General features: G+C 38.1%; 1 protein-coding gene across 1 annotated transcript in view; it reads right to left on the bottom strand.

Moving 5' to 3' along the window:
* Positions 1 to 347: 347 nt before the first annotated feature.
* Positions 348 to 18,488, bottom strand: part of LRP6 (LDL receptor related protein 6) — a 137,363-nt gene continuing 119,222 nt past the window's right edge. The window contains exons 18-23 of the mRNA XM_036758829.1: positions 14,624 to 14,860; positions 13,885 to 13,995; positions 9,787 to 10,017; positions 8,619 to 8,755; positions 7,682 to 7,779; positions 348 to 6,030 (exon numbers count right to left, since the gene is read on the bottom strand). Of these exons, the coding sequence (XP_036614724.1) occupies positions 5,736 to 6,030; positions 7,682 to 7,779; positions 8,619 to 8,755; positions 9,787 to 10,017; positions 13,885 to 13,995; positions 14,624 to 14,860 (1,109 nt within the window). The 3' untranslated portion in view covers positions 348 to 5,735. The remainder of the gene's footprint in view (positions 6,031 to 7,681; positions 7,780 to 8,618; positions 8,756 to 9,786; positions 10,018 to 13,884; positions 13,996 to 14,623; positions 14,861 to 18,488) is intronic.

Genomic DNA, 18,488 nt, shown 5'->3' with positions numbered 1-18,488 from the left:
TGTTGAAGTCATCTAGTTTTTCCTGGAGTTAACTGAAAACAAAAGTAAAATCCTTTAGGACTCAAGACTGTGAGAATGGAAGGATTGCTAGTTTTAGATTGAGGGGAGGTGGGTTTTAACTCCAGCTCTGCTACTTCCTCTCTGAGCCTCAGTTCCTTCATCTGTAAAATTGGGGGGGGTGGATTAGATGATCTCTCTGAGGATCTCTTCTACTCAAAGATCATTTAAGCAACAAGTTTCCCCAAATTTGACTCTTGTGGCAGTAGTAAATAATTAAGGTGGTATTTGTTTGTAAAACCCATCATCCAGTCTTATTTTGGTCATTAAGAAAGAACAATTGACAATAATTTTATTTTCTTACTTCAAGCACATATTTTTCCACTCTGTTTTATTATAAAAATCAACATTTCATTTGTTACAACTCAGCTTATTGTAATAATCAAAAAGGGGATTTATACAAGGTGTCTGTTTTTATACAGTTTACAAGTAAAGCATTTATTTTACAAAAAAAAGGGAGGGGCGTGTGTGCGTGTGAGTGCATGCATGTGAGTGTGTGTGCGCGTGCGTGTGTGTGTGTGTGTGTGTGCGTGTGTGTGTGTGTGTGTGTAAGTGAACAGGTGGATAGGGGCTGACCAAATGTTGGTCATTATATTATAAATACATCCTTGCAAAGCACCATCGTACCAAAGTCGATGAACAAGAAATACCAGCTGACTTTAAGACAATGACAAAGATTAAAGCTCAAGAAAAATGAAAAAACAAAACAAAAACACAAAGGATAAACATCTGAAAGCAGCACCAAATCCTTCATTTGCAAACAAGGCTAGTCCAGCTTAAGCTTCTTGGTATCCTCTTTATAAAAGTATTTATATTTTCCCTAATAACCCAAACAATTTAACCATGTTACAATGGACTTAGGAATCGGCCTTCATTGTTTTGTTTTCAATATGTATTTCTTAATAGGATACCAGAATTAAATTTTTTATTTTTAAAATCACAACCTTTGGACTAAAATGAAGCATGGACAGTTAAGCAAATGTGTACTGTCTAATTCTTTGGTGTCATTATAAAAATAATTATGCTGTGAAAATATCAAGAATATAATCTACTTAGGTCAGCAATTAACTTTGGGCACCTGGCAAAACTTTTTTGTCTATGCTGCCTTTGACGCAAAAGGAAATTATTCATTACTTAATAAAAGATTGGCCTAATTTTGAACTTATTTGATCATTTACTCCCATGCCAAATGAATAATACACTAAGAAGTATCTGAACCTTCTATTTTGCTTAGGACATCTAGAGCAATCATTTACTTTCAAGTTACTTGGCTTAATAGAGGAATCTTCCGCTTCCCTCCAGTTCTAAACCTAGTTTATTTATGATCCAAGGCTAATGTCTCTAGAATGTTATTTAGCTAAATGTAGTTCCCTATTAGTTCATTAAGCTTTTAGTCAAACATCAATTTACAAAACTATCATTTTGTGCTCATTTAAAAGAAAATGACAAATTTTGAACATTCTTCTATAAACGCTATCAGAGAAGTCACTAACGAGACACATGTTAGTGTTATTCCTTGCAGGAGCAATGAACAGTATATTAGTGAACATAAGGAAGACTAGGGTCACTTTGGGGTTAGAGGTTTGGAAAGAAATATAATTTCTTCCCAAGAATAAGAAGTTTTATAATAGTGTTTTATAACCCCTTGACTCTAAATTCCCTGAGGGTATCTATACCTCAAATGCCTAATACAGGCACTTTTTGAATTCTCATATAATTATTGCCTGGTTTTATTAGCTCTGTGCTCCATTCAAGTGTATCATCCTTGCTTATTTACAAGGCCGTAAGGACTAAAAAGGCCCTAGTAAAGCCATTACAGTAAGGCCAATTGAAAGGCCTTCCAATTTGGGAAGGCTGTCTGAAATGTATGGAAATCTCAAATTCTTAAATAGAAACATCAGATCTGTGCTTTGACAATTGATGCTTGTAACCATTTTTAACAAGTTAGTGGCATCTGTGAGAGCCAGGATCTCTTTGGGCAAGCCTCTAGCGCCAGGAATACCACATGAAGACTCAGAAGTTTCATTAGCAGGCAGAACAAATACTATAAGTTGACACTGTTTTTCAATTTTTTTTTAACAATTAGAATGAAAACAGAAAAATGCCACAAAAGTCACATAGTAGAAAGTGCACTGGATTTTGAGCCAGAAGACCTGGCTTTTGATTTACTATGTCTCCTTTGGCAAGTCACTTAAAGCCTCTATGTTTACTCATTTGTAAAATGCCTACTTCAAAGGGACAAGCATGTGAGAAAGCACTTTGTTAATCATAAAGTGCTATACAAATGTAAGAATCCAGAATACAACATTGATAATGGGCATATTATGTTTTAGGCACTATGACTGGCTTTAACTACAACTTAATTCTCCAACCTTGGGATTTTGCAAAATGGTGAAAGTCAAACTTAAACCATCTTAAAAATTTTCCTCTCAACCATCCCCAAAATAGTCTTTATAAACTGGTCTGAGCTAAGTAAATATTCTAAACGTCATTTTCCTGTGCAGAGAACTCTGCATATCCAGGGTAAAGCCATAGCTTCCTGTTCACACAAGGTAAGGATAGAGACAAGATTTCACTGTCACAGAAATGCCTGGGTGAGGAAATTCCCTTCACCAATGCAGGTCAGCAACTTTATCTAGAAGTTACAGTTTCAGAGTTGTCTCTAGTATTGAGAGGTAAAGTGACCCACACAGGATGACACAGCCACCATATGTCAGAGGTAACCCTTGACCCCAGGGCTGCTTACCTCCAAGCCCACCTCTCCATCCACTACTTCTTAGCTGCATTTTTGCACACAAGCTGTGTTATATAAATTGTATAATCAAAGAATCATAGACTTTAAAAGGCACCTTAGAAGTCACTAAAACAAGAACCCTGGTCTACTGATTCCCAGTCCAGTGCTATTTCCAACACATTATGCTGCTATCCAACACACAGGAAAGGCGTACTTCGTGATGTGAGGGGAAAAAAAAAACCCAACAACACAAAATACTTTAATACTACTCTGTTAATGCAAAATAAAATGAATTTTATTCCTGTTCCACCTAGAAATCTTACTTCAAAATATAGATCTTGATTCAAAATTAAACAAACCCTTCTCAGATTTAGCAAATTTGACTTCTCATGTGTCCATTTCTCTTTCTTTCCAACTAAGCCTCCACTCATTGTCATTCATGGTCAAATAAATGTTCAGTAACTGATGTGCAGTTCACTTAGGCTTAACTGTCCAACTAGGCTGAAAGCTAACAATACTTACAGAAATTTACCTATTCTGCCCTACCCAAAAAATACTTCCAGAAACTTTTAAGGAAGAAAGAGGATACTGAAACTAAGCTGAATCACCTTCAAATGATTTTCCAATAAAAATTGGCACACAAATTAGTATTTTGCAAGAAGAGACCATTGCCATCATGGTACAAATACCTGAACTGAGATCTAACAAGGCAACAGTCTTCTTAGTTCATATAGTGCAAATGCCCACACAGGAACCCCACATGGTAAAGCTGCATATTAAAAAAAATGTAAACATGTAGAATCCTCAAATTCTGATTGACACCCAGCTATAGATCACCTTATTCTTTTCATAAGGATCATGTTCCCCTTGTATATCACACAATACACCTTCAATGTCCATCCTACCTTAGGATCATACTTGCTTTTTACATTGCTAAGAAGGGTCATCACCTGCCTGAATGAACTGTAAGACAACTGACAGACTATCACTTATGCGAAATATAGTACTAAGACCTGTTCTTTGCTTTCAATAATCTGAGGACGATTTAGAAATAACATTTTTTTTATTATCTAATTACCTATTTTCAATTACTTAAAAAAAAAGTTACTTCACTCCTGCTAAAAATATTGAACAGCTTACGTTCTTTTCCCTTGGGCAATGGAACCCAGAGAAATTTGAACCATGCTTTCACAGCAGCAAAATTAGATAACGTCATAAAACTCTGCAAGTCTAAATGAAAACATGCTATTTTTCTATTCATTTTTAGCAGGAACTGGAAACATGTAAGGTGGCAGTGCTGAGATCATACCGTATCTTGTCCCTGATGACTCAGGATGCAGCAGTCTCAATACCTTGGCAGACTGAATATAAAGGATTTTTCTTTTTCCCTTCCACCTCTGTTCTGGCAGCTAAAGAGTCAACAAAGAGTTCACCTTCCCCTTCAGTCCAAACAGATTTCTTGTTTAAATGACTAAACACCAGCCATTTCAATCAAAACGAGTTTGGAGAGAGAACGTATTTTTAAAATAAACATGAAGTGAATTAAGAATAATTTGGTTACGGATAATCTGGAAAAAACAACAACAATAACCCTAATATTCACAGTGGAAAACACTAAAGTATTAAACTCATGCCACACAAGGAGAGGTATGTAAAAGTCATGCTAAGAAAACTGGCTTACTGAACATGGAAGAACAGAGTTAATATAGAGATGGGAAAACCCTTCCAATGAGCTCATTATTTTAATAGATTGTCTCCAATAGTTTGTTTAAATGCTTTGTATTCAGAAAATATATATATTTATATAAAATGATTTATATTGTGATATACACTGAAAGTACTGCAAGGATATATGATTCATTTACAATAAATTTATAATTCATAAACACTGTCTATATCATATGTCATAGAGAACATTGACATATCTGTGAGCACTGAAGGAAAGATATCGTGGGAAGGGAAATGGATAATGAAGTGTTTAACTTGTGAACATTCTGCAGAAGAAAGAGTCACGTTGGAGAACTGAGCCTACTGGGAAGTGGAACGATTACAAAACATATTCCAATTAGAAAATTCCTCTATTGCTAGTTGGAAAAATTTTTTTTAAAAAATCATGGTGTCTTGGCTAAAGCAATCCATAGGACTGACTGCTCAGGAAAGGAGGTAGGACAGACGGCCTAAGGGGAATATGAATTTCAAACAGAGGGGGAGTTCCAGGGTAGAGATGGGGGGGAGGGGAAGGGGCGCAGTGCGTGTGTGCATGCGTGTGTGTGTGTGATAAATTAACACACACACAACTCTGTGACATGATACTGGACAACTGATGTACTCTTCCCAAAAGAAACCATCATAAAATGGACTATTTTAAAAGTATATATATATTTTCATTGATAAAATCACTGTATTTCCTATAGGAAACAAAGCCCTTTGTTAGTAACTTTTCTTTCTCCTACCCCATATTTAAACTTTAGCTGCCGACCCCCCATAGTTAACATGAAGGATCATAAGCAACTTCAAAGTACCTACGGTTTGCTGCTCTGAGATGGTCATGGACCTTTTTTCCTCTTTTTGGTATCAACAAAGCCCACATCTTACTAGACAGTGATTCACCTTTGTTTTTCTATTTCCTATGTATATTCACAGTCACTTCCCTGGGTTTAAGGCATGTTTTGTGTGTTCAGTTTGTAAAAATAAAAATTTTTAGTACAAATTTATTTTATACAAATTTTTTTATGGCACAAGCAGCAACTTTGCTGTTAAGAAAATATATAAATATCCTCTTCTTCTGTACAAATATCTCCAGTATTCCCCACCCCATTTAAAACTCTTATCTGTACACGGTCTGCCTCACCTTTCTCTGCTAGCTCCCTCCCCCCCTCCAGATCTCAACCGATTTGTATTTACACTTTACACTGGAGGCAGTTAGAGGAGGGGGGGGCCCTCCTCAGGAGGAGTCTGTACAGGGGGACGGTGGAGGTGGGTAGAGGTGATGAGAGTAGCTCCTCTCTGTGTAAGGGGAAGGGGGGCAACTTTCATAGTTTTCTTCGGCTGACAGATACTGGCTTCGTGGAGTAGGAGGTGGGGGCACAGGCTCAGAGTCATAGTTTAAGTCACTGGTGTAGCCCTTGGCCGCCGCCGCTGTGGTTATTCTCCGGCTTGGAGCATAATCGCTGTCGCAGACATCAGTGCTGCATGGGGTGGTGGGTGGTGCAAAGTGACGGTAACTGTACGGTCTGTAGCTAGGAGGAAGAAAGAAAGAGGATGGTTTCCACTGCACAGGAAGTGATGGTCTTTATCACAAACAGTATTAGAAGTACTTCGCTATGGAAGGAAAAACACACAGGAAAATGCTTGAAAGAGCATTGTTCCAACCATGGATTTCAGCCCAAGCCTCTTAAGACAATTTTTCATTGAGAAGGGAAAAAGATGGCAAAAACCACGAAGGAGGAAAAAAAGGAAAACGGTATATATGTGGGTATGTTTACACATTAAGAAAAGGTATAAACCATCCCACTTATCAGCAGGGTAGTACCGGGGATTGCTTATAAAGGGAAAAAGACGACCTTAGAAACACTCGGGTCAATGGACATCCTGGCTGTGAAGCAGCTAAGCTGTGCCCGCAATAGTCCTACACTTGGAATAAGATGAAGTTCAAATCCTACCTCAGACACTGGCCGGCTATGTGACCCTAGGCGAGCTGCTTCACCTCCTCCTGCCTCACAGACAACAACAGGGAGTGTTCTCCACAGGGTTCTCATGAAGGTAAAATGAGTTTAAGATTTGTAAAGCACTTCGCCAACCCTAAAGTGCTGCATAGACGCTGGCTGCTGCTACTGTCATTGCTGACGTTACTGTATGAAGGAGAAGACTGTTGGGTTTTTCTTAAACACAGAAACTCCTTTGAGCACGTGAAGAAAAATCTGATTATCCAGACTGGAGCAGTGAAAAGAACTGTTCACCATCACGTTGGGCTTTTGTTTTTTTTCACCCAAATCTTAATGATTATTCATGTTATACTTAATAATATATGGAAACTAGAAGAGAACTTTAAAAATCACTCAGCCCATTTCAGAGATGAACGTACTGAGGGGGTCAGAGAAGATCAAAGATTTGCTCAAGGTCACACAGCTAGTTAGTGGTACAGCCAGGGCTAGAAACCAAACCTTCTTACTCCTATACTCTGTGATATGGCTAACTGAAGACCGAGATACTGGGAGGAAAGGGAGCTTGCTAGTAAAAATGGAGAACAAGCTGGTTCAAAAGCTACTTCTTGACTTGTCCTGCCCTCCTTTTCCTGAACAAGCCATAACTATCTTTTCATAACAGTTCCAATCAAGGTATTCTACATAATCCACAACCTCTGTGGGATGTAGGCCAATGAAGGTGAAAGTGCACGTAAAGTGTGGGGGGGGGGGGGGGCAGGAGTGAGCAAGAGAAGTTATGAAGGTGAAACAAGGGGAGGCACAAGAACAAAATAAAATAACTGACGTCATCATTCTTGAGTTATTTTAGCCACCTCTACCCTGCACATGGCAATGTTCATGGATCCTAACCAATCAATTTCCTTTAGGGTTTGCCTCAGAAAAGTCACACAACCTGTTGAGCAGGTTCTCCAAGCTCTTGACTCTCAGTCTGTTCTATCCCAGCTCTCCCTTGTGCTAGCATTCTAGGGGGAAAAGCACAGTATATTAAAAGAATAGGAATCTGTGATGTTCGCGCTACCCAGGGCAGCTACACCTGTCTCGGCCCTGTGACCATTACCTATTTCTTGTTACTTCTAGTCCCAAAGTAGGCTGCATCTTCCTCTACATAAACACCTTCACTTGTTCTAAGAACTAATGATGGAGGAAGGAAGAGTCTAGGTGTGAGGGTAGAAATGAACTATATTACCTGTAAGATCTATGAGTAGAAGGACTGTTGGAAGAATAGCCAAATTCCATGGTGTAATGTGAACGCTCTGTGGCTGGGGATGGCGGAGGGTTCAAAATCTAAAAGGAAACATGATACAAATAATTAAACAGAATCATTCTAACACAGAAAAGGATAACTGGGTTCCCCCCTCCAATTTCTGTCCCCTAAACAAATACTCCCTTCTATAAAATGCACCCTTTAAAAAAACCACAAAGGATAACATGTGAATTCTATAGTCAACATATAAATTTCATTTACCATGACAGAATTTTAACACAGATGAGACAAAAACATAATCTGTAAGATGTTTAACCAAATGGTTCTAAGAAAAGTTATAACTATTTAGGGCAGAGTTGCTGACATTAGAACAGATGTTCAAAGAGGAAAACTTCTGATAGCACTTCCCCTTATTTCACCAGTTTCACAGAATGAATGCCTTCAAAGCTCCTTAGATGTTAACCCAGGACCCTTAACTGATAATAATTTTACTTGAAATTTGCAATAATAATTTTATACAGTAGCCCTCAGGCGCCCTGTCAAGTTCTTGCAGACATTCATTTGATAGTTAAGTTTAACAGTCAAGCTTACTGGATAGGAAGATGTCTCATCTATTTAATTTTAAAACCAATAATTTTCATTCTAGGAACTGATGAAACCACAAAGACCCTGCACTACGATGCATCACCAAAACTGACTGAGTTATCAAGCTACAAAAATGAATAAAATACCTAAACTTGAATGGAAATGTAAAAAAATTTGAAATATTCTTAATTTTATGTAATTTTCCAGGGTAAGCTTATTTTTCCCCCTCATTTGAAGATATATTATTTTAAAGTTGTAGCTCATTTTGTGAGAGGAGTGCTATTATAGAAGCAAAGGAGGAAAATAGGAATTAAGTATTAAAGGGAATGTTTACCCCAGGGAAGTAGGTGCCCTTTGTGCTTGAAGAACTACTAGATGATGCTCCAGTCACATGGGCCCTGTCATAAGGTGGTCCACTGCTTCCACCCATGATACTGAGGGAACTGATCATTGATTTGCCCCGGGACATCCCTAGAACAAAAAAAGGAAAACAATGAATTAATTAGTTTTTAAGCTTCAAAAATCAATAATGTTACTCAATCTTATAAACCCAATAATAAAAACACAAAAAATAATAATCTAAGCTCTATATCTTAATGGAAAGAGTAGACATGATTCTACAACTGAATTAATTGTATGCTGTTTTAATTTGACAGCTGCCATTAAATCTATGGGTCTAAAACAGATCTAGGGGAGAGAGAGAGGAAAGGAGGGAGGGAAAAACACCAAAGTTCCTCCCTCTAAATAGCCCTGAAAATCTCTTGGGGGTAAAGAGGAATTTCAGCAATATTTTTATTGAAGAGAAAACAATTTTTAAGTATAAAAGACAGGGTTGAAAGAAAATGCTTATGATGGCTGGTAGAATTTTCAGAGCCACACAATAGAGGGTAAAGATAAAAGTCTATGTATATTTCTGGCAATATCCCAAATTCTCTAGATGATCTGATAAATAATGATGATGATCACTATTATTACAATTAATGAAACTTCTGAAAATTTGTTCACAGGAATGCCCTCAGGAAAGGGAAATTCTAATTCCATATTTAAATCTTTCCCTCCATCTTCCTGGTCAGCCTCTGGTATTTCTGATTTTTCCAGAAGAAAGGAAACCTCATCCCAGTGCAGTCATATCCAGTTACGGCTCTCTCTTATATCTCCTGACTATTCCAGGTGCTATTATTGCCAGAAACACTTCTTAATTGGTTTAATTTCTTGCCTCCTATTTGTTTTCTAGCTTCAGGATCCCTGGGATTCCCTCCAATAGTAAGCCTGTAGTAATTTGTCACTTCTTCCCCTTCTCCAACTGCATGGACATTCTCAATTTTTATTTGCCATTTTATTATATATCTTGTATTAATTTTTACAAAGCATACCTTGTACGAAGAGGAGGAAAAGGAAAGGCAACAACATTTATTTTTTTAAAAATTCATTGCACACTATTCAGAAATAATATTATAATGGAGTTTGATTTTCACGTCAAGAGTCCTCCACGATTAACTTACCTGGCAGAGAACCTGACAGAGAACTAGGATGAGGCACATAACCGAGGGGCACAGATGCTGGCCCATGGACTACATAGTCATTTGTCATGGTCTCCCCATCTCCCTTCATTCGTGGACAGAACACCCTCTGACAGATAAAGTACATGGCTCCAAACACAAAAATGGTGAGGATCACTCCAATCACTGAGCCAACTGTATTGGTGGCCTGCGGGGTTGGCTCCTCAGTTGGATCTGAAATGGAGAAGACACGAATTCTCTAAGAAAGAGTAGCATACTATCCAGTCAAGTCAACAAGCATTTATTAAGCGCCTACTACGGGCCAGACGCTGTACGAAGTGCTGGGGAAACAAAGGAAGGCCACAGAACAAAAACAAACCTGGGACCCACTCCTAAGGACCTCATGATCTAATACCTTTATATGAGGTCTACTAGGGACACAACACGCAAACAATTATGTACAAACAACCTATGACAGGATAAAATGGAGACAATCTTAAAGGAAGTCCAGGAAAGGGTTCTTGCAGAAATTAGGATTTTAACTGGGATCTGAAGGAGATGTAGAGTGAGAGAGAATTCCAGGCACGGGGGAGAGCCTTGACAATCCATGGAATCAGGAGATGGAGTATATGGGAGAGAAACAGCAAGGAAGTCAGCGTCACCAGACTGAAAAATACAGGGAGGGCAGGACAGAGGAAGGAGAATGGGAAGGGTAAGGAGTGGGGCTGTGAAGGGCTTTAAAAGTCAAAGACAGTATTTTATATTTGATTCTGCAAATCATGTAGATTCAGTGGAGTTTACTGAACAGGAGCAGTGGCATGGTCAGACCTGCACTCTAGGAAAATCAATTTGACAGCTGAATAGGCTATGGACTTGAAGCAGGGAAAACAGAAGGCTACTGCAGTAGCCTAAGCATTAGTTGATGAGGTCCTGGATCAGAGTGGTGATAGTGCCAGAGGAGCCATATATAAGGGGTGTTATTAAGGTAGAATAGACAGGACTCGGCAACTTATTGGATATAGGGGTGAGAGAGAGGTCAAAGATGACCTCACTTATGATCGTGAGTGACTAGGAGGATGGTGTAATAGGAAATAAACAGGAAGTTAATAGGAAATAAACAAGAAGGACAGTAAAAGCAGGAAGGAGGAAAGATTTAGAGAGAAAGATAAAGAATTCAGTTTTAAACATGTTGAGTTTAAGACGTATATAGAATATCCAGTTCAAGATATCCGATGTGTAAGTAGAGATTGAAGACTGGAGGTCAGCAGAGGCCTCCAGTGTGGTAGGTCAAGGTGAGCAGACCTTAGAATCATGAGTATAGAAATCCACAGAGAGTTAATGTAATCATCAAGTGAAACAGTATGAGGAGAGGAGTGGAGAGGAGAGGGCCCGGGACTGAGTCCTGGGGACAATGATGAACCACCAAAGAGACTGGAAAGGAGTGGTAAGGCAGGTATTAAGGGAAAGGTTTATCCTGGCAAAGAGAAGGACCACCTCCTCATGTGAAATGAAGGAGAGAGTGAAGAAAGGCCTCTGAGGGATGTGAGGAAAGGATAAAAGGGAGCTCTTGGAAAATAGCCTCAATTTTTTCAGTAAAATATGAGATAAGTTTCTCAGCTGAGAAAATGGGGCGGAGGGCAGGTAGGGAAGGCGTGGGAGGTTTGAGGGATGAAAAGGTTTGAAAAAGCTAACACAATGAGTTGGACAGTAATCCTACAGAACTGATTAGGGAGGTGCCTCACCCTAATGAGGTCCTAATCAAAATGATGTCAAGCACACTTCTGTGATTTTTCTCTTGCTCCTTCAGCAACACACAAGTAGGAGCAAACTGTGGATGGTGGAAATAAACCAAAATTGAAGCGTGGCAGGGCAAGAAAAGAAATAAGTCTCAGGGACAGTGTAGAGTTGAATTGGTTCACTAAGGAGTCAAGAAAATGACAGAGGGACTGAGAGAAACTGGGGAAAACAGACACACTAATGCACTGTTGATGGAACTAACATGGAACTTAGAACTATGCCCCCCAAATTATTAAACTGCACCTACCCTTTGACCCAGCAATGACACTATGATGCTTATAACCCCAAAGAGATCAAAGAAATCAAAGAAAGAGGAAAAGGAACCACAGATATTAAAATATTTATAACAGCTCTTTTTATGATGGTAATAACTGGAAAATGAGGCTTATTAATTGAACAAATTTTGGTATATGAATGTAATAGAATATTACAGTTTACCACAAGAAATGATGAAAATGACTGTTTTAGAGAAACCTGGGAAGACCTATATGAACTGATGCAAAACAAAGTTAAGTAGAACTAGAAGCAAAATTCAAATAGCACAACATTTTAAAGACAAATGACTCTGAAAGACGTAAGAACTAATTAATGCAATGACAAAACTATGATTCAGGAAACCTACATCCTACCCACTTCCTGACAAAGAAGAAATGGATCCACAGTGCAGACTGAGATATGTATTTCTGGACATGACCAAGGTAAGTGATCATATTTGTTTAAAAGGTTTTGGTTTTGTTTTCTTCCTTTTCCCAAGGGGGAGGGTGGTTTTTGGTTTGAGTGAGGAAAAAAAAATAAATGTTTGTTAACTGAAAAAAAAATTTTAATGTAAAATAAAAAAGAATGAACTACAGTGTTTTAATAAAAGGCTGAATAATAAACCTCAATGGAAATGATCCCCCAGCACTTGTTTCTTTTCTTTTTCAAGCATATGCAATAAATGCACATAAGCATACAGATTCAACTATGGTTTCTTAATGTAACACTCAAGATTAAGCGGCCATAAGTAAAGCAGGAATGAAACAAAATACTGGGAAGCAAAACTGCTCAGCATATTGAAAAAGGTAAAATACAGGGTATTTATGGATTTGAATACCCACAACATACACAATAATCACTGGAAAGAGTTTATTTTACCATTAATAATTGGGGGGCGGAGCCAAAATGGCAGCTGGAAAGCAGGGGCTTGCTTAAGCTCCCCCCCACCTCACCTTCCTCCAAATACCTATAAAAAATGGCTCTGAACAAATTCTAGAGCTGCAGAACCCAGGAAATAGCAAAGGGAAGCAAGACTCCAGCCCAGAACAGCCTGAATAGTCACTGGGAAGGATCTATCACACGGAGGTGGGAGTGGAGCAGAGCAGAGCCCAGCCTGGGCCCCGCCAGGACCAACCAGACTGGGAGCCAGGTGGAACAGGCCCTAGCACCCTGAATCAGTGAGCTGTGGCAGTTACCAGACTCCTCAACCCACAAACACCAAAGACAACAGAGAAGATTAGTGGGAAAAGCTGCTGGGACAGTGTGAAAGGAGTTGGAGGTCAGCCACCACCCTGGGGGCTGCAGAGGTGGTGCAGCTCTGAGGCTGCTTCCAGAGCTACAGCTGCAGTTGCTTCAGGCTCCAGGCCCACCTGGTGGGAGGAATTAAGTGGCAGATCAGAGCAGGAGTGCAAAGTTTGCTTTGCCCTGCCTGGATCTGGGCTGCAATCCTGGTTGGCAGTTCTTGGGGGAGAAGGAGCGCTGGTGTGGCAGAGCTTGCTGTGTACAAGTAGCTCTGAAAACAACAGCACAGCCACTCAAGCTTGGGACAAAGTACTCTCTACTCTACAAGCAGTCGTACCCCAACAAAAAGCTCAAGAGTCAAGTAGTTAGCTGGGAACATGAACAGGCAGTGAAAATGGTCTCAGATTCAGACTCAGACTTTGGAGTCTTTTTTTGGTGACAAAAAAAAGACCAAAACATACAGCCAGAAGAAGTCAACAAAGTCAAAGAGCCTACATCAAAAGCCTCCAAAAAAATATGAATTGGTTTCAGGCCATGGAAGAGCTCAAAAAGGATTTGGAAAAGCAAGTAAGAGAAGTAGAGGAAAAATTGGGAAGAGAAATGAGAGTGATGTGAGAAAACTATGAAAAACAAGTCAATGACTTGCTAAAGGAGACCCAAAAAATACTGAAGAAAATATATTATTGGGATGGAATATCATGGCAAGAAGAGGAATAACAAAGTATTATATTTAAAAAAAAATTACATGATTCCCCTTATTTTCCCTCCCCTTTTAATGGTAATTTCAAGGATTGTAACCCCACTTACAACAATCTATTTCATCTGACTTGTCACTGCAGTCCACATTATTATCACATTTCTTGTGCTTTCCAATGCACTGTCCATTGGTACAACGGAACTGATCAATTAAACAAAGCACTAGACAAAATGCAAAAAAAAAAATATCACAATTATTTAAAACACAATCTGGCAAAAATTCTGAAACAAGTATTCAGGAGGTGCAAAGAAAAAGTAAATACATTGCTAGAAGTGATCTGAGAAAAACTCCATAATATTTTCATAGGTGGAGTAAGGAACGAATAGAACGAAAATAAATCAATCAATAATTTCTCATTTTGTTCTTACTCAACTTCATTTTCAATGCTGTTTATGCAAAAGAGAGCTGGTTCTTTTGGTTCTATCAAAGAGAGAGAGGATCAGAAAAGTAAGTGGAATGTTTGCTCTTCTCAAGGTATTGAGCCCCATAAATCTAGAGTATCTTGGCCAAAAGATTCAGTTCTTTTTCAAATGCAAACTCTAATTAGACATCCCTCTTTTGCACTCTAGTCACATTTTAAATTTTTTAATGACAATTACATTGTACAATTAGTACTTCTTATGCTTGAGAAATGAAAGAAAACTTTCACAGTACTATGTTCAGAAATAACTTAGTACAAGGCACTTGAGAAACCTATTTTTTATAGCTAAACCAAAATAATTATTTCAAAGAAAAAAGATTCCAATTTTTTTGAAATATGCTTTTGACATGCACTGAAAAGTACTTTACCTTCACAGTTCTTCTCATCTGACTTGTCTTGGCAATTTGCATCTCCATTGCATCGAAGGACACCATCAATGCACTGCCCACTAGCACACTGAAACTGGGACTCTGAGCAGACAGGACAATTTAGCTCATCACTGTGGTCTTCACATTCAGTGAATCCATCACATCTCCAAGCCACAGGGATACAGTCAATCTCTCCCGTGAAACATGTAAACTGCTGAGGGGAGCATGTTGGAGGCTCTTCAAATGAACAGAATGAAGGAGGAAAAAAAATTAAAACTTACTACTAGGTATTAGGTACAAAATACATAGTAGCAAATGACCATAGTAAACTGGTAGTTGATAAATCAAAAGATCCAAGCTTTTGGGGGAAGAACTCTCTATTTGGGGGAAAAAAACTCCTGGGAAAACTGGAAAGCAGTTTGGCAGAAACTAGGTAGAGACAGACCAATATCTCACACTGTATATCAAGTAAGGTCAAAAATGGATACATGATTTAAACATAAAAGGTGGTATCATAAGCAAATTAAAGGAGCATGGAAAATTTTACCTATCAGGGAGGAATTTATGTCCAAATAAGAGAGAAAGAGAAAGGATCATAGAAAGTAAAATGGATAATCACAATTACATTAAATTTAAAGGGTTTTGCACAAACAAAATCAATGCTACCAAGATTAGAAGGAAATCAGGAAACTGGGAGAAAATTTTTTTACTGCAAGTTTCTCTGTTAAAGGCCTCATTTCTCCAATATATAGAGAACTGAGCTAAATTTATAAGAATAACAGCCACTCCTTGATTGATAGTCAAAGAATAGGAACAGGGAGCTTTTAGAAGAAATTAAAGCAATGAATACCTATAAATAGGCTCTAAATCATTAATAATTAGAGAAATGCAAATTAAAACTACTCTGAGGTACCACCTCATACCTATCAGATTAGTTAATGTGACAGAAAAGGAAAACGACAAATGTTAGAGGGGATGTGGAATCACAGGGACACTCATGCACTGTTGGTGGAGCTGCGAACTACTCCCATGATTCTGGAGAGCAATTGGAAACCGTGCTCAAAGGGCTATGAAACTGTACACACCCTTTGTCTCAGCAATACCAGTAGTAGTTCTTTACCCCAAAAAGATCAAAGAAAAAGGAAATGGACCTCTATGTACAAAAATATTTATGGCAGCTCTTTTTGTGATGGTAAAGAACTGGAAATGGGGGGGGGGCATGCCCATCAATTGGGGAATGGCTGAACAAGTTGTGGTATAGGATTGTGATGGAATACTAATGTGCAATGACAAGCAAGATGATTTCAGAAAAACCTGGGAAGACTTAAATGAACCGATGCAAAGCGAAGTAAATAGAACCAGGGGAATATTGTACATAGTAACACTCTGCGATGATCAACTATGATAGACTTTGCTCTTTTCAGCAAAATAACAACCCAAGACAATTCCAAAAGATTCATGATGGAAAATGCTATACACATCCAGAGAAAGAACCACGGACCCTGAATGCAGATCAAAGCATCCTTTTTTCATTTTCTTTTTGTTTTTCTTTCTTGTGGTTTTCCCCTTTTGTTGCAATTCTTCTTTCACAACATGACTAATGAGGAAATACGTTTAACATGATTGTACATGTATAACCTATATCAGACTGTTCCCTATCTTAAGGAAGAGGGTCCTGGGGAGGGGAGGGTGGAGAAAAATTTGGGATTCAAAATCTTATAAAAAAAAATGTTGAAAACTGTCTTTACATGTAATTGAAAAAAATAAAACACTGTTAAGTGAAAAAGATTTTTACAGAGTTAAAAAAATGAATATTGAAAATAAAATTATTTATAAAAAGAAATAAAATTTTCACATAAACTTTTTTAAGTTAAAAAAAAAGAATATGAGTAGAAGCAGGAATACGCATGCCATGTTGATAGGATAGTGAGGACACCTGACAGACTAAAGCAAAGGATAAATGTTACAGAGTAATCTGAAATAATACTTGATAAATATGATAGGAACAGACTGTGGAGGGCCTTGAATCATTTTTTTTTTTTAAAAAGCCTCTATTCAAAACTCACTTTGTGCCAGGCACTGATAAATGCTGAGTTTAACAAAGACAAAATTTTTTTTCCTGACTTCATGTAGCTTACATTCTAACAAAGAAACCATCACACACACACACACACACACACACACACACACACACACACACACACACTTTCTCATATTCCACCTACTATCTCTATCTTTGTACTAGATATTTACTATGCCTAGAAAGTACTTCTCATTTTTATCTCCCTTCAAGGCATAGCTTAAGTACCACCTTCTACACAAAGTCTTTTCTGATCCTAATTTCTAAGTGTCCTTTCTCTCTACCTACAGAGACAGAAATTATGACTATCCAACTAACTGGATAGATGTAGGGAGTGAAAGTAAGGAGTTGAGGATGACACTAAATTTGTAAACTTGGGTATAATACAAGAATGGTGGCACCCTCAACAGTAATAAGGAAGTTCAAAAAGGGGTAAGAGGGAAAGGGTAAGGGAGCCATTGAAGATTTTAGACAGAAGAATGACATGAAAAAAAGCATTTAAGGAAAATTTGTCTGTTTGGAGAGGGAAAGACCAAATGAGAGAAGGCTGCAGGGAGGTTGTTTCAGTAAGACATACATAATGCAATGAGTTCCTGCATGCAGTAGGACAGCATGAATAGGAAGGAGAAGATCAATTTCAGAGATTTCTTTGGCTAACATTTATTAAGTGCCTAACATGTGGAATGTAGTACTATACTAGACAATGGAGTAGCTTTATTTTTTTTAGTCCAGATCTGTGATTTCATCAATGTAGAGAACTCCAGTATGAAAACTCCCACTAATGCAGGTTAGCATTTCTGACATAATTTATTATTTGTCTTTTATTGTCTCAAAGATTTATTATCTTAAGAGAGTTGCCTAAGAGAGGTTAAGTGACTTGCCCCTGCTGACAGTTAATAATTATCAGAGAGAGGACTTAAAGCCAAGTCTTCTTGGCTCCATGGCCAACTGTCTAACTACCACGCTTCTCCAGGGGAGATACAAAAATGCCAGAATAGATTTCCAAGATAGAGAGTAAAAAAAAAAAAGTCAATATAGATTAGAATACAATAAGAATCAAAGTGCTGAGTTTAGATGAGGAAAAAAATCATTTCTAACTGGAGGTACCATGGAAAACTTCACAGAGACAGCAGATGAGCTGGGCTTTGAAGAATAGGTAAGTAGAATGTTAACAAGTAGAAATGGGAACAGGGAACAAAGGGTGGAGAAAGATTTTGGAATGTAATCAAAAGAATTTGCTGAGTGACTAGATCAAGCGGATGAATCAAAGATGACCCTCAGGTTTTTAGCATGTGTGATTAAGAATTATGTGGCTACTGAAGACAAAGTTGAGAGGGAGCTGTTTTAGGTAGGAAAAGAAGATAAGCTTACTGCTGGGACAACAGGATAGCTAAACGGAAAGGTAGCTGGAAATGAAAGACTGCAAATATGCAGGTCTGATTATCACTGGGATTATCATATGAATGAATAAATTCTCTAAGAGAGAATGTAATGAATTACTCACTATTAGAGGGCCAAAACACTCATCATCTTACATTAAAGGAAACATACATTTGTGATAAATTGCAAAAACATTATGGTAGAGAAATCTTTATATTCTAAATGTTTTAAAAAAGATGTACAGATGCTTGATTTTACGACCAGAGCATTTGGATTTTCATTGCTTCTTCAACATTTTTTTTTCTTTGTCAAAGAACATAAATTATTTTTATTTTCCACAACCCATTCTTGTACCTCAGATATCGAGAGGGCTTACATTCCTTTCTTAACCCCCATTAACGACAA

Source organism: Trichosurus vulpecula, chromosome 5 (genome assembly GCF_011100635.1).
Source record: "Trichosurus vulpecula isolate mTriVul1 chromosome 5, mTriVul1.pri, whole genome shotgun sequence".
NCBI classification, from domain to species: Eukaryota; Metazoa; Chordata; class Mammalia; order Diprotodontia; family Phalangeridae; genus Trichosurus; species Trichosurus vulpecula.
Note: the sequence above shows the minus strand (reverse complement) of the source record. Positions and strands in the feature narration are given on the sequence as shown.